Source organism: Engystomops pustulosus, chromosome 2 (assembly GCF_040894005.1).
Source record: "Engystomops pustulosus chromosome 2, aEngPut4.maternal, whole genome shotgun sequence".
Taxonomy (NCBI): domain Eukaryota; kingdom Metazoa; phylum Chordata; class Amphibia; order Anura; family Leptodactylidae; genus Engystomops; species Engystomops pustulosus.
Window position 1 is genome coordinate 59379062 of NC_092412.1, and position 17426 is coordinate 59396487.

Here is a 17426-nt window from a genome sequence, read left to right on the forward strand (position 1 = left end):
CATAGTATGTGATGCTTTATATTTGGGTTATAGTTACAACCTGCCACCATGAGTCACTAACAGGTATTCCTTCCTGTCCTAATCCCTACACTGTCTTTATCTAATCTTTTCCCCTTAAATAACTAAAAACTTTATATGCCTTTTATGCAAATGAACCTCAGAGGCTATTGGGGCATGTAGTAGCCCAGCCAGGGGCTGAAGCTACACCACTGCAGCGCTCTTCTGCTGTTCCCATGCATGCACAGTAAGGCCTCATTCACACGACTGCTTGGGGGACGTATATGTGTCTCCATAGACAGCCAGACGTGCCATACACGGAAAAGACAGCGCATGCTCTACCTTTCCCTGTGTGTGGAGAGGGGTGAGCAGCGCTCTGCCGTATGCCCGCCCAGCTGCGGCTTGCCCCAGGAGGTGAAACTTAAGCTCCCGGCCGGGCTACTCCACGCCCAAGTAGCCTCTGAAGTTCATTTGCATAAAGAACAGATAACGTTTCTAGATAATGTAAGGCACTGGAGGGCTAAGTAGAAAGAAAGGAAGTTACCATCAGGAATACCGGTAGGAATTTAACTGGAACATCAAATATTAAAATTATTCAGTGGGTCAATATCAAAATTTCTATGTTTGGATTTCAAGATCTATTCTTAATTTTGTCCACCAATATAGCTGTATGATGGATTATTTTATGTAAGGCACAGTGAATATTTTTTATGGCACTATTTAGGATGCAAAAGACTTTTTGATACATTTTTTTTCTATAAGCATGTATAAAGAAAGATTACAGCAGGCACGGGTGACAGACAAACACCCATTAGAGAGAAGCGGACCCGACGTTTGGGGCTAGCAACTGGCCATGGCTATGATTGGCCAGGTGTCCTCCTAGCCTATCATACCCATGGCTAGTAGCTAGAAGGGTCAATTTGCCAGATTTGCTGATCTGGCAATACAATTAAGTTGGGTGGCTAAATCCGGATGTGGACATCAAGTCTGCTCATCTCTAACACCCATGAAGGGCTTAAAGGGGTGTTTTTATTTCATCAAATAAATGTGGTTGTTTGAATAATGAAAAGTTATACAATTTTCCAATTTTAGGCTACATTCACACGATGTATGCCCGCCGTACCGTAGTACGGCGGGCATACATCGGCGCTGCGGAGAGGAGCAGAGGATGAGCGCTGCTCACCCCCGCCCCTCTCCATGGGAAGATACAGCGCACGGCAACATGTCCTATCTTTTCCCAGGCTACAGAGCGGTACAGTGCCGCACGTGTGCTGCAACGTACCGCTCCCGTACAGGGCCGTGAGCCCATAGAAGTATCGGCCGTATATACGTCCCCCATACATGTGTGTGAATGTAGCCTTACTGTACTAATTCCTTCTCTAGATCTCTTCTTGCGGCCATTCTATAGGAAGCTTCTATGCTTGCTTCCAGTGGACAGAAATCTGACCATGGTCACACAGGTGCACGGCTCATTATAACACACAGCTCTAATTACTCTCTGTGATATAATGAGCCGTGCACCTGTGTGACCATGGACAGATTTCTATTCACTAGAAGTAAACATAGAAGCTTCTTATAGAATGACAGAAAGCAGAGATCTAGCAAATTGTGAGGAATTGATACCGAAAGTATATAGGAAAATTGTATAATTTAACATATAAACAATAACATTAATTTGCCAAAATAGGAATGCCCATTTAATGCACAGGCTTGTAATAAGGCCACCCTGACACGACCACGGTCAGTTCACAAATCACTGACCATACGATGGTTGGATTTCACGGACCAACCACAGAGGACAGGACTCCAAGCATCATAATGATATATAATGTATAAAGTCCATTCTTCCCCACGTAAAAGCTGCACCAAACAGTAACAAAGACATCTAACAATTTCACAAACTGCAGCTAGAACTTACAATACAACAAATTTTGCTGCACAGCACCACCACAGTCAATACATTGTAGTAATGTTACAAAGTAGAATTAAATACTAGTGATAAGTTAGTAGTAAAACACAATATGAATGAGCTTGTCCGGGGTTCAGAAGGATAATCACCAGACTACGCTGGCATTAGCAGTTCCCGGCAGGCTCCACTTTAACTTCAGTCGTCATCATCATGATGAAAACGAGGCTTTATATATTCCTTGTACATGGAATATAATACTCCTAAATCAGGAAAAAAAAAAGGTCATACAAAGCGAAAGGACTAATAGATCATTTACATGGATAATAACAAATTATTTCATTGGTCAATCCTATACTAAATCCCCCCCAACATGATGCATGTAAAACATTATTGTACATCGTTTTTTAACCGTTCTGTTGTCTGCAAAACTGCAACAAACTTGTCATCACTCACAGCCGTGGCTGTATCCATTCATGATTGCAATATGTGGGTTCAGCTCCTATATGTGGCACAGCCCCGAGCAGGTGCTACACTATATTGCCTTATCCAATCTCCCATCAGAATCACTGATAGTGGATGATTAGTAGTCGCCTCCCCGTCCCCCTGGGCTGTGCTGCAATCTGCCTTTGTATTAGCCGGTACGGCCACATTCTTCAGTAAAACACTTTTATTTGGTATTCAAATTAGCCTGAAGGTTTGTGCAGAGCACCGCAGACTAATTTGAATACCAAATAAAAATGTTTTACTAAATAATGTGTTTGTTTCAGCTAATAACATTAGGAGACTCCAGCACCGCACAGGGAAGCCCATTAACTTTTTAGTATGCGCTTTAGTCAGGACACCTGTGTGTGTGTCTTTTTTTTGTTTTGTCCATGTATAATCAACCTTATAATCTTCGTATATATAATCTCCTGGTATAAGGGGATCTGCGGGAAAAAAATTTGGCTAAAATTTTAAAAAATATTAAAAATGTAAAAGTTAGTTACTAGGGCTCTATGGGAACCTATCACTAGCTGTATTTGTGAAAAATGTGGTGACAGGTTCCCTTTAACCCCTTCCGACATTTAAAGTAATAGTACTGCATGTCAGTAGGTGAGTTCCCGCACTAATCAGTACTATTATGTCAATACCAGAAGCTGCGGGTGTCACACATGACCGCAACATGTACGGGGTCTCTAAACTGGATTGGACCATTTGCATAGACAGGCAATTCATGGTCCATGGATTTTTCTCCAGTCCAGGTATGAAATGCTACACTGCCTGTATAAGCAGACCATGGACTAATTCCTTTGAATTCTTTGGCCCCTAGGGTCACAGCACTCCAAAGAGGTTTAATAACAGGCCTATTCACCTCTGCCTTGGCCCTAAATTGTAATTAGGATTTGTAAATTATGATAGGAATTTAGAAAGGCAAACTACAGAAAGTATAACATGGCAGTATTTTTGTTCTATTACCACAGTTCACAAGTGAAAAAAATAAGGCATGCCCCAAATTTTTTTACATGGACTACTGATTCGTTGACATGTAGACTAAAAGGGGTCAGTATACGATCATTGGAAATCCCAGATAGCATATTGAGAGAAAAACTAATTTGTTAATAATCTTTCCAGTCTCTTAAAGTGTCTTAAAAACTTTCGGAATGGTGACGCGTTATCTTAATTTTCTCTCTCCCACAGTTCTGTTAGCCCGGTAACACTGATAATACTGCAATACATGATTAAGTCCAAATATTACAAAAGGTGCGATAAACCAACGGTCAACCTACCCAGAGTCATAGCACCGACAACAAATCCTTGGGCACCAACTCTCATGTGAATTATATGTACAGACATCTTCTGGTTCCCACGGCTGCGGATTTTGTACAGGCCGTAAGCCACCACAGCCAGGAAGCCGGCCATCCCTGCAAGAAAAGGGCAAACATTACAAGGGTGTCTTGACTTCTGTGTCATCAGAACCCTCTGCAGGCAAAACAGAATGGCCCACATTTATTAAAGTGTTTGCACCAGTTTTCTTTCTGACTTTGCACTGAAAAGAACCTGCAAACTGCTTGCACATGTATTTATAAAGTGTCTGCACCAGTTTTGTGTAACGGCTCCACTGTGTCCGCTGCGGCACAAAATTCGCCACCTAAAGGGGCATTCCAGTGCCGATTCAGACCATGCACCACATTTATTACAGCGACTCAACAGAATTCTGTTGCATTCTCTGTATTAAAGGTGCACCAAAAAATGGTGCCCACTTCCAGTGCAGTGCAAGATGCGCCAGATTTATAAAGACCATGCGCCAGTATTCAATCATCTGCCACAATCTGCACTTAGGGCAATAAAGAAAAGGAATGGTTTAGCTCATCCCCATGGTATAGTGTATTCTGGTACGAGAATGACGGATGTCTGGGTTAATGGGGTCAGAAGTATAATCCAAAATAGCACTGAGGAATATCCAGCTTTCACAACATATCAGAAAAGAGTTTGTACAAGAGTTTGAACCTTGATGGTTTAGAAACGTGTCAGACTTAAGATTTAGTGACGTCCAAAGATGTTTTTAACTTTTTTTCTAATGAAGTGGACTTTTAACTAAAACTTTTTTCTGCTACATTCTGGAAGCGGGATATTGCTCACGGCTATTTTGCACTTAGGGCAGTTTGCACTATTTTTGATCAATCTAGGCCAATAACGGAGAGTGGCATGACCTGCAGAGAATTGACCAGGGTGACAGGTCCTCTTTAAAGTGGTTTTCCCACGAACACAAGTTAGGCCCTATCCACCAATTGTAACTAGCGGGTTGTCTGTAAATTGGGTGTCCTAAAGTCCGGTACTGCCTGTATAAACCTTTTAATTACCTTTTAACCTTTAATGGCCAAATTTTTTTTATTAGGCCCTGATGGAATTCAAAGAGGGTGCGCATTCTCAGGTTTATACATCTTCTCAGCAGACATAAGCTCTTACATGACCTGCATATTGATATGGACATCACTAAGCAGTGAGATAAAATGTGCCTATTTATATGCTAGGCTCTAGAGATTACATGAAGAATGGATGCGCGGCATCTTTTATTTATACTAAGTGGACAGATAACTGGGCTATTTTAATACATTCAATCCAACTGCTTCATACGCTAATAGTGTGGACTGTGAATACTTTATTCTTTTTCAATTCCTATGTACTAGTATGACTGATACAAATCTGATAGTTCTGCACAAAATGAAAATTGTGGATTGTAGTCCTTTAACATTCTGTTGGATAAACAGTCCATGGATGAGCCCTCGAGACCCAGAAACACTTCAATAAAAAGTTGTATTCTGTTATCTTTTGTGTGGGCAAACACTGTGGTCTCTCCACTCCTTACTATGAACAGTGGGTGCATAAAGTATTCAGAACCCTTTAAATTTTCACTCTTTGTTTCATAGCAGCCAAATGGTAATATCAAAAAAGTTCTTTTTTTGCTTATCCCAGCGATCTTGGTTCTTCTTTACCTCTCTCACCAAGTCTCTTTTCCCATGAATGCTTAGATTGCCAGGACGGCCAGGTCAAGAAAGAGTTGTGGTCACCACAAACTGTTTTCATTTAAGAATTATGGAGGCCACTGCGCTTTTAGGAATCTTGAGTGCTGCAGAAATTCTTTTTTAACCTTGGCCAGATCTGTGCCTTGCCACAATTCTGTCTCTGAGCTCCTTGAGCAGTTTAGTTCCTTAGACCTTATGATTTTGAGGTCTTATATAGACAGGTGTGTGCCTTTCCTAATCAAGTCTAATCAGTTTAATTAAACACAGCTGGACTCCAAAGAAGGAGTAAAACCATCTCAAGGAGGATCAGAAAGAAATGAACAGCATGTGACCATAAGGGTTTTATCATAGGCCACTAAGGGGCCTTAGGCTAGGACGACAGGTTTCTCTATCGGCATAGCCTAAGTTCTGCACAAGAGTAATGACATCCAATCCAACTGTTAACCCGTCAGATCCCACGGACACAGCAATGACCACGGGATCTACATACCCGGTGAGGGAGGACATACCCCGCTTGTCCTCTCAGCACCACACAATCGCATTGTGAGGTGCCGTCTTCTCTAATCGACAGCCGGGACATAATGAAGGTTCCCAGGTTTGCCCTCTACATTGCCTGAACCGAGCCTTTCAGCCGACATGGTTATTGCAGGGCATTAGTATGAGCAAGTGATGACCGCCAAAACCGCCGACAGTAAATTGTGGTCTGGTTCTATGGTCCGGTACCCCCATAGTAGGCCCTCGCACTGCCATAGACCATCAGATGTGTACTAAAATGAAGGTACCCAGCTGCTGCCGAAGCAGAGTGTGACGTCACTGCACTGCCAGCAGCAAAGTGCCACCATCTTAGAACACCTTCGGGGGTATCATGACACCGCGAGGGAAGATGAGGACGGCTCACAACAGGGGAACAAAGGAAGGTGAGTACAATTTTATTTTACCTAGGACTGTAAATAGTTATTATGGGTGTGTATATAGTTAAAGTGGGCTGTATATATTTATTATGTGAATTTCCCCACTGTGGGACTAATAATAAAGGATTATTATCTTATCTTATAGGAGGGCTGGATATAGTTATTATAAGGGAGCTGTATATAGTTATAATGGGAGGCTATATATAGTTATTATAGGGGGGCTGTATGAAGTGATTACTGGGGGCTATATATATTTATTGCTGGAGGTTGTATACAGTAATTACTGGGAGCTGTATGTAGTTATTATTGGTAGCTGTATATAGTGATTACTGGGGAGCTGTATATAGTGGTTGCTGCAGGAGCTGTATACAGTGATTGCTGGGGGAGCATTATACAGTGATTGCTGGGGGAGCTGTATATAGTGATTGCTGGGGGAGCTGTATACAGCGATTGCTGGGGGAGCTGTATACAGTGATTGCTGGGGGAGCTGTATACAGTGATTGCTGGGGGAGCTGTATACAGCGATTGCTGGGGGAACAGTATACAGCGATTGCTGGGGGAGCTGTGTATAGTGATTACTGGGTACCTGTATATAGTGATTGTTTGGGGACCTGTATATAGTGATTGATGGGGGGGGGGGGAGTTTAAAGTGATTGGTGGGAGCTGTATATGGCCCTGATTATCAGTTCCTGCTTTTGGAAACCTTAACTGGATGCTTATTCCCTTTAGTAAAAAATTGTTGAACTGTGATTTTGTGTAAATCTAGGTCTTTCACAATGCTGTACAAAGCTGTCTTCAGCTTCATGTATCTCACAACTCACTATTATATCTTGATGATTGTTTGCATCAAGGCATTGTTCACACTAACAAGTCTTTCCTAAAAAGAACAAATAGCAGAAATAAGTATTGAATCCATCACCAATTTACTAAGAATTTATATCTCTAAAGGTGATATCGACATGAAATTCTCAGCAAATGTTGGTAACAATCCATCCAATCCATACTGGCAAAGAAATTAAGACATAGATGTCCATTAACTGTGTATCATGTGTAATAATGAAAATGTATTGAAGATGAATTGATATTTAATCATTTGTACAAAAGCCTTTTTTGGTAATGGAAAAGAAGAGAGAGCGGAGGACAGCATTTATGGGGTGAGAACCTCTTTGAAAAGTGGGTCGTGTCTGCTGGTGCAGGGGGACTCACCTGAAAGGGAACCTGTCACCCCTTTTTCTCCCCACTAAACTACTAATCGCCCCCTTTACTAGTCCTTTATAAATTCCCTTTTTATGTGAAATCTCACACATTGCCCTATAAAAAATCTCCCCCAAAGCCAGTTAAATATACTATTGTTACCTCATTTTCACATGAGATGAGTGAATTTTAGAGGATGCAGGGGGAGGGTCACAAATGCCCTTATCTTCTGTTCTGTAGCACCATGCTGCTGGTATCATCTTAAAAAAAAAATCTCATCTTTTCAGTTCCCATCAATGCTTATGGTTCTGTGAGCTACAGAACTGGACATACAGGCAGTTAAATATTGTTGGAACTGGATCTTTATCTGCAGCCTGCATTTCCAACTAAGTTTTTTAGCTGCCTGTATCTCTGGTTCTGTAGCAGACAAAGCCATAAGTCTGATGTGATCTTAAAGGTGAGATTGTCTTCAATATGACATAATTGCATATTTGTAGGTACTATATAACGGAAGACTGGAGTATCTGAAGTGACACTGCCTCTGCAACCACTACACCTGACTCATTTCATGTTAAAATGAAGTGAGAAGAGTCATATTTGCCTGACTTTAGGGAGATTTTGTATTGTAAATGGGTGGGGGGATTCTAACAAGGACATTTCATAATAGGGGACTAGAAATGTAGTGGGGTAAAACCTAGTGACAGGTTCTCTTTAAAGTGTTAGGGTCAATACAGACTTTTTTTTCCTGCCACCTTTTGGAGAAAAAGCTGAGATTTTTCAAGTCTCTGTATCTTTGGAACTTTGGTCCCAAAACATGCTTATGTTTGATAATAATAATAATTTTACCATTGAATAAATAACTTCCCGAAACCTATATAAGTATCAGTTTGTCTTACACCTTAAATACCTTTGATTACCGGCTTCAAGACGCCTCCTGTATAAATACACAAAAACTTTCAGATCCTGAAGGTTTAAACTGTTGTGTTTTTGCTTTAGTTTGTCCCAACAAGTGTGACTCATAAAAATATGGTCTGATACCTAAGTAATCAATGCTGATATCCATATAATTCCAAAGGGTTCACTTACTTTGTCTTTCAAATGCAGTATTCTTACAACAGATCCAGTAATGTCATTTATTCATTTTCATCAGGGTGGTCCTACCCAGTGACTGACCTTCCCTGTATGAAAGTGCATAAGTGACAGCTGTCAATGCACCAATCGGACTTTATGGCCTAAACTGAGCAGATTTAATGAATAGAATCGTGAAGTTTTAGTATCAAAGCTATATATCAATATTCTCACTTATTGCTCGTTAGTATATTGTCTGGAGATGGCTTCACATTGCATTTTTGATGTGACAGGTTTCCATGGACCTATAATAGACTCCCAGGCTGGAGGCAAATGCTTACAGATAACTAGCAAAGTGCATATTGTAGTGTATGGTAGAAGTGATCAGGCACCTAAGGGTTTAAGTACCCTTGAGGTCTAAAAAATAGTAAAAAGTAAAAAAAAAAATAGACCCCCCCTAAAAGTTCACATCACCTGCCTTTCCCTAGAACTGATATAAAAATAAATATCATAAACATGTTAGGCACACTGCATCTCAAAATGCCCAAACTATGAAAAATATAAAAACAGTTATTCCTGGCAGAGGTCGCACTAACATTTTTCCAGAAGGGTAAAAATACTCCTCTCACCATTTTTGAGGAGTATTTTTACCCAAGGAGGAGTATGAAAATGTTGGTAATACGCCACGCACACTGCGCTCACACTCCACTACACTACACACTGCGCACACACTCCGCTCCACTACACACTGCGCACACACTCCGCTCCACTACACACTGCGCACACACTCCGCTCCACTACACACTGCGCACACACTCCGCTCCACTACACACTGCACAAACTACACTGTGCACACTACACACAGTGCACACTACACACAGCGCGCACACTCCACTACACACAGCGCGCACACTCCGCTCCACACAGCGCGCACACTCCGCTCCACACTGCGCACACACTCCGCTCCACACTGCGCACACACTCCGCTCCACACTGCGCACACACTCCGCTCCACTACACACTGCGCACACACTCCGCTCCACTACACACACCCTCCGCTCCACTACACACTGTGCACACACTCCGCTCCACTACACACTGCGCACACTACACACAGTGCACACTACACTGTGCACACTACACACAGCGCACACACTCCACTACACACAGCGCGCACACTCCGCTCCACACTGCGCACACACTCCGCTCCACACTGCGCACACACTCCGCTCCACTACACACTGCGCACACACTCCGCTCCACTACACACTGCGCACACACTCCGCTCCACTACACACTGCGCACACACTCCGCTCCACTACACACTGCACACACACTCCACTCCACACTGCGCACACACTCCGCTCCGCCCCACACTGCGCACACACTCCGCTCCACTACACATTGCGCACACACTCCGCTCCACTACACACTGCGCACACCCTCCGCTCCACTACACACTGCGCACACCCTCCGCTACACTACACACAGCACACACTCCGCTACACTACACACAGCACACACTCCGCTACACTACACACAGCACACACTCCGCTACACTACACACAGCACACACTCCACTACACACAGCACACACTCCACTCCACTAAACACAGTACACACTCCACTCCACTCCACTACACACAGCACACACTCCACTCCACTACACACAGCACACACTCCACTACACACAGCACACACTCCACTACACACAGCACACACTAGACACAGCACACACTAGACACAGCACACACTACACTACACTAAGCACACACTACACACAGCACACACTACACACAGCACACACTACACACAGCATACACTACACACTCCACTACACTACACACAGCACACACTCCACTACACTACACACAGCACACACTCAACTACACTACACACAGCACACACTACACTACACACAGCACACTGCACACTACACTACACACAGCACACACTCCACTACACTACACACAGCACACACTACACTACACACAGCACACACTCACCCGGCCTTGCTCTTAAGTCCCGACATAAATGCAGGCAGCTGCGGGCAGGTAGGGAGATGGAGCAGGAAGGGGAGCAGCTGCCCCGCTGTCCACAGGTCTCCCGGGGCCTGCGCTCTCGCTCCGGAGCGCTGCTGACACAGATCACTGTGTCACGTGTCGCGCTGAGCAGCCCGGCACGCGCTGTGATCGCGCTACAGACACTTACCTCTTTTGCAGCGCGCGCCGGGCCGCTCAGCCTGTGCGCTACAGGTAATAATTGCCAAAGTAACTTTACGCATGGCAATTATTTTGGGGGGTAATGGCGCCTCATCACACGTCTATGATGCGTGGTGAGGCGTTAATGCGACCTCTGATTCCTGGTAATGATTGGTTGTACAGTCAATCAAAATGTTATCTCATCCCGCAAAAAGCGAGACCATACATGCATCTGTACACTGTAGTATGGAAAAATGTATAGCGCCAAAAGATGGCAAATTTAAGAAATTCTTTTTTTTATAAATGGAATATTTTCATTTTTTTTTTTAAATCTTTCAAAACATATTAAAGCCTATATAAATTAGGTATTAGCATGATCATACCAACCTAAGGAGTAATGGAAGTGTCAATTGGAATGAAATATGAAATGCATAAATACAGAGCCTACAAAAAAGTTGCTACTTGTTTTTTTGCCAATTTGACCACATTTGGAATTTTTTTCCCGCTTCCCAGTACATAGCATGGAATATTAGATACAATCACTGGAAGGTACAATTTGTTACATGGAAAAACAAAGAACAAGCAAAAAATGGAAACACAAAACCCCCCCCAAAAAAGGCATTAACATTATGGATCATCTCTATGGATCATATATATATATGTGTGTGTGTCTGTGTGTGTGTAAATACACATATATATTAAGGTAAGTGCAGATCTCAAAGCCAGCAAGACATTGTTGGAAATTATTGGTTCAATACTCACAACTACTATCAATGTCATTTGTTTGGCTGCGCTCAGTGCTAATTACATTTCCGTTCGGTAAAGTAGATCTTTCTATTTGACCCCTTAACGTCCAGGCTTTTTCCTTTTCCATTTTTCACTCCCCACCTTCACAAATCTATAACTTTTTTTATTTGTACATGGAAAGAGCTGTGTGAGGGCTTGTTTCCTGTTTAACAAATTGCACTTCATAGTGACAGTATTTAATACTCCATGGCTTGTGGGAAGCGGGAAACAAATTCCAAATGCAGTGAAACTGGGAAGAAAACGTATTTGCGCCATTTTCTTGTGGCCTTGGTTTTTATGGCTTTTCACTGTGCGCCCCAAATGACACATCTCCTTTATTCTTTGGGTTGGCACGATCATGGGGATACTTATATAAGTTTTATTGAGTTTTAAAACATTTAAAACATTTTTTTTATTCTGAGCTGTCATTTTTTTGCAGGATGAGCTGACATTTTCTATGCTACCATTTTGGGGATTGTACCATCTATTGATCACTTTTTAAATGTTGGTCCAAAAAATTGTTGTTTCCGACATTTAGGGGCTACTTTCCATTACTGGGGTTCAACGCCAGGAATGTTAGTATATTTGGGACGTGGCAATACTGATTTTACAGTTTATTTTTATATCAGTTCTAGGGAAACAGGGGGGGTGATTTGAAATTTTTTAAATTAATCTAAAAAAATAAATTTTTAACCACTTTTTAAACATTTGTGTTTTCTATTTTTCTGACCCCCTAAGGTACTTGATCCTACCATATACTGTCATACTACAGTATGGCCAGTATGGCTGTATACAGGGATTTTACACATGATCTGGCACAGATCTTCTGCAACTATACAACCCGGGCAACAGCCCAGATGGCGTAGCCTAAGACACCTACTTCGCCAGCGGAAATCAAAAAGTGCTAGCACTAGGATGTTTGTTAAAGCAAACAGCAAACAACCACCTTTTATGGAGAGGGCTTAGCTCGTGATCCTTCTCCGTACACCCGCAGCTAAAGTGTGACGTACATATACATTGCATGTCAGTAAGGGATTAAAATAAATATGAAAGGCTGAAGAAAACACAACAGCTGAAAACTACAGGGAAATATATCAATTGAGTTTTCAGTTCAGTTCTCCCTTCACAAGGACATTTCTGAACCAGTTTTACTTTACATAATAAGAAAACAGCATAGAACATTTAATATATGTATATTGGTAAATTACTTAATATCCTGCCCTTCCACAAATAACAAAAAAAAACATGTAAAGTAGACAACTCCTTTAAATTCTTCTGCAGCGGCAGGTCCCTAAACCATCCCAAGTGACACCTGTTCTGATTCACTCTTCAATGTGCACAGAACCCAACTTATACAGTATACTACCAAATAAATATTTAATACTTTACCTATTGGGACAAAAGGCGACTCCTTAGACTTTTTGATCAGTTTCCTAGAGGTTGAGATCCTTTCTTGAGGTTTCCATTCCTCAGAAGACATGTTTGCTTTCTGTGTGGAAGAGGAAGACATGCTGAAAAAAGAATTCTAAAATTCAGGACCTTGGGAAAGCTGTGTCAGGCTGGCTGCCTAGATAAACACATTACAAATGGAGCTTAGTCATGATTTAGTCAAGGCATAACTAATCAACCCGAGCTGGATCACTCATCCACACCAGCTGGGGGATGCTGCAGCAATTGATTATTCTTCCTTCAGCCACAACCCAGGGATTACATCATCCTGTGCAGCAGTGAATAACCCACGTGCTAGGAGAAGCAGTGAACTAGCCGTAGAAGGGACAGAGCTTCATAATCATAATTTTATAATTGTTTTATCAGCAAAACCACTCAGTTCAGGGATTATCCAAGATGATCCTGCATCAGTATAGCTACAGCATTCTCAAGGTATGTTTGCTTCATACTGCATCAAATCAAATGGTAGGTTTCCTTTATGGTCCAGTTCACACTATATTCTGTTATGTTCTCCTTTATAGAACAGCATGACGGAAATTAAATAATATGGAAGGTAAAGGGAAGATACAATAGATGTATAGAACTGTAACTTCTGCTATTCTTTCATTATTCATAGTGAATAATATAGCGTGGGCTCCTGCGCTGATGGAAACAGATGACTGAAGCTGCAGAACTCAGGTAGGGGGGGCCTACATAATAAATGTTATTAGTGAGGAGAGGCCGCTGCTGGACATGTTGTAAGTCAGGGGAGGCTGCTGCTGGACATGTTATTAGTGAAGGGAGGCCGCTGCTGAACATGTTATTAGTGAGGGGAGGCCGCTGCTGCACATGTTATTAGTGAGGGGAAGCCGCTGCTGGACATGTTATTAGTGAAGGGAGGCCGCTGCCGGACATGTTATTAGTGAAGGAAGGCCGCTGCCGGACATGTTATTAGTGAAGGGAGGCCGCTGCCGGACATGTTATCAGTGAAGGGAGGCCGCTACTGAACATGTTATTAGTGAGGGGAGGCCGCTGCTGAACATGTTATTAGTGAGGGGAGGCCGCTGCTGAACATGTTATTAGTGAGGGGAGGCCGCTGCCGGACATGTTATCAGTGAAGGGAGGCCGCTGCCGGACATGTTATTAGTGAAGAAAGGCCGCTGCTGGACATGTTATTAGTGAGGGAGGCCTCTGCTGGACATGTTATTAGTGAAGGGAGGCCTCTGCTAGACATGTTATTAGTGAAGGGAGGCCGCTGCCGGACATGTTATTAGTGAAGGGAGGCCGCTGCCGGACATGTTATTAGTGAAGGGAGGCCGCTGCCGGACATGTTATTAGTGAAGGGAGGCCGCTGCCGGACATGTTATTAGTGAAGGGAGGCTGCTGTTGAACATGTTATTAGTGAAGGGTGGCTTCTGCCGGACATGTTATTAGTGAAGGGAGGCTGCTGCCAAACATGTTATTAGTGAAGGGAGGCTGCTGCTGGACCTGTTATTAGTGGAGGGAGGCCGCTGCTGGGACATGTTATTAGTGAGGGGAGGCCGCTGCTGGGACATGTTATTAGTGAGGGGAGGCCGCTGCTGAACATGTTATTAGTGAAGGGAGGCCGCTGCTGGACATGTTATTAGTGAGGGGAGGATGCTGCTGAACATGTTATTAGTGAGGGGAGGCCGCTGCTGAACATGTTATTAGTGAGGGGAGGCTGCTGCTGGACCTGTTATTAGGGGAGGGAGGCCACTGCTGGGACATGTTATTAGTGAGGGTAGACCGCTGCTGAACATGTTATTAGTGAAGGGAGGCCTCTGCTAGACATGTTATTAGTGAAGGGAGGCCGCTGCCGGACATGTTATTAGTGAAGGGAGGCCGCTGCCGAACATGTTATTAGTGAAGGGAGGCTGCTGTTGAACATGTTATTAGTGAAGGGTGGCCTCTGCCGGACATGTTATTAGTGAAAGGAGGCTGCTACCGAACATGTTAATAGTGAAGGGAGGCTGCTGCTGAACCTGTTATTAGTGGAGGGAGGCCGCTGCTGGGACATGTTATAAGTGAGGGGAGGCCGCTGCTGAACATGTTATTATTGAAGGGAGGCCGCTGCTGGACATGTTATTAGTGAGGGGAGGATGCTGCTGGGACATGTTTTTAGTGTGGGGAGGCCGCTGCTGGACATGTTATTAGTAAGGGGAGGCCGCTGCTGGACATGTTATTAGTAAGGGGAGGTACATCGGTTTACACTTGCGTATATGTGGTATGTATTTTTTTTTTCCTCACAGTGAAAAGCCAAAAGGGACATTATAGTTGTCTGGGGATTTCTACAGAAAACGGGGTGTTATTATGTCCCCTTTTCTGTAGCCGTCTTCTTATCAAGACATTAAAAAGGGGTTACAGAAAAATGGGCAGCTGCAGGAAAAGGGCATTTCAGACCAGGGGCGGCCGGAAATGGCAAATGATATGGGTTGAAGTTAGATATTTTATTACAATTTACAATTTTATTTTCCAGGGAGCATAGTAAGAAAGTTACCAGGCCATGGTAAAAAAAAAATTTGGGATTTGGGTGCAGCTGGTCCCCAGATACAAAAAGCTTGGGGAACACTGCATTAGATGACTGTTATTACATATATACTCGAGTATAAGCTGAGTTTTTCAGCACAAAAATTTGCAGAAAAAACCTAGCTCGGTCGAACAGTGTACCTTTCCAAAGCCCCTCGCAGCTCCTCTTCTCGTTTCAGAGGCTCCGGTGCCTCTTCGGGTCATTTGGGTCCTCTTTAAGGTACTTTGGGTCGCTGGGATCCTATTTTGGTCCCCGCTGCACAAACAATGACAGCGGCAAGCGGCTGACATCATTGTGTGTACCAGCCGTGCGCGAGGACCCGAGGAGGCACCAGAGCATCCGAAGCAAGAAGAGGACCTGCGGGGAAGGGGGGCCTCATAATGGTTAGTACAGTGTTCATTTTTTAAATTAAGGCTTAGTATACTCGGGGCAGGGGCTGGCTGGCTATATACTGGGGGGCCTGGCAGGCTAAATACTGGGGGGGGATGGGCTGGCTTTATACTGGGGTGCAGGGGTTGGCAGGCTACATACTGGGGAGGGGCTGGCTGGCTATATACTGCAGGGGTTGGCAGGCTATATACTGTAGAGGCAGGGGCTGGTAGGCTATATACTGGGGGGTAGGGGCTGGCTATATACTGAAGGGGCTGGCAGACTATATACTGGGGGTAGCAGGGGCTGGAAGGCTATATTTTGGGGGGGCAAGGGCTGGCTGGCTATATACTGGGTGGCAGAGGCTGGCTATATACTGAAGGGGCTGGCAGACTATATAGTGGGGGGGGGGGGCAGGTGCTGGCTATATACTTGGGGGCAGGCGCCAGCTATATACTGGGGAGGATGTGACCAATGCATTTCCCACCCTAGGCTTATACTCGAGTCACTAGGTTTTTTGTGTTAAAACTATGGACCTCAGCTTTTACTTGGGTTGGCTTATACTGGAGTATATACGGTACTCTGTAATGTCTAATTTTATTTGTATATGTTCCCCAGAATCTGTAAAGTGCTACGGAATATGAAGGCGCTATATAAAGATTATTATTGTTAGGATATGTACTGTATATAAATGAATCTACATAGGATCACATTTTTGGAAATGATCTCGGTCTGATTGAAACATGATGTACAGGGAGGTGCAGGGGATGCTCTTATATATGGGTTTTATAGTTGTAATTAAAATCTGCAATAGGGATACACATAGGTTATAGTATAACCTGCATAGCAACAACTGGGGAAGTTACACAGAACTATGTGCCCCCATGTCATATACACACGCGCAGCACACAATGTACTGGAGAACTACAAGCCCCAGCATGTCCTGTATCTGTAATAACTTATAACAATTTCCCAATAATTGTATAATAACGTATAACATCCCGTGCCGCATTAGTGGCGCTCTATGAGAGTACAAGGTCAGGACCCACCTTGCGCTGCCCCTCCCGTGCCCGGCGCTGACCGCTGCCACCTGACGCCAAGCAGATCTACTGCGCAGTCACATCGCGGCGGCGACAGCTGCCAGGACCCAGTGACGTCACGGAACCGCGCGGCCAATCGGAAGGCTCGAGGCTTGTATAATAATAACACTGCTGTGGCCAAGTGTGTTCTCCCATCGGGGGGCGCTGCGCTATAGTATATGATAGTCCTGTCACACTATACACACATGCTGGGACCTGTAGTCCTCCCGAGCATGCCAACCTGTACAACGTTATACGTAGGATTTGGATTGTAGTTGATTAGGCAACTACATATAAATAAACCGAAACCTCGAGTTGTATGAAAAGGTCATTATTATGTGGTGGCTTGCATTAGGGCTGCATAATAAGTGTGAGGTGTGGTAAATGGGAGCCTATTAGTAATATGGGTCTTCTCCTTCTTTCCTTTCTTCAA

The 17426-nt window shown here is 43.7% G+C and overlaps 1 protein-coding gene across 2 annotated transcripts; it reads right to left on the minus strand.

Annotated features, from left to right (window-relative positions):
- Window positions 1-1553: 1553 nt before the first annotated feature.
- On the minus strand, window positions 1554-17090 carry LOC140117765 (HIG1 domain family member 1C-like). Of its 2 annotated transcripts, none has more exons than XM_072134811.1 (4): window positions 16964-17090; window positions 12959-13058; window positions 3673-3807; window positions 1554-2166 (listed from the first exon to the last, which is right to left on the minus strand). In XM_072134811.1, the coding sequence occupies exons 2-4, from the start codon at window positions 13047-13049 to the stop codon at window positions 2102-2104; spliced, it is 291 nt and encodes a 96-aa protein (XP_071990912.1). In that variant the 5' UTR covers window positions 13050-13058; window positions 16964-17090; the 3' UTR covers window positions 1554-2101. The 2 variants fall into 2 exon arrangements, with proteins under 2 accessions (XP_071990912.1, XP_071990911.1); XM_072134810.1 differs by having other exon boundaries at window positions 12959-13080; window positions 16964-17053.
- Between the last annotated feature and the right edge of the window lie 336 nt (window positions 17091-17426).

Excerpts from the sequence above, each read along its gene's own strand:
- LOC140117765 (XM_072134810.1), bottom strand. The coding sequence starts at position 13,079 with ATGTCTTCCTCTTCCACACAGAAAGCAAACATGTCTTCTGAGGAATGG. Across the intron at positions 3,808-12,958 it reads GTCGCCTTTTGTCCCAATAG|GGATGGCCGGCTTCCTGGCT; the intron begins GTAAAGTATTAA and ends CTTTTCTTGCAG. Across the intron at positions 2,167-3,672 it reads TGTCGGTGCTATGACTCTGG|GAGTATTATATTCCATGTAC; the intron begins GTAGGTTGACCG and ends TTCCTGATTTAG.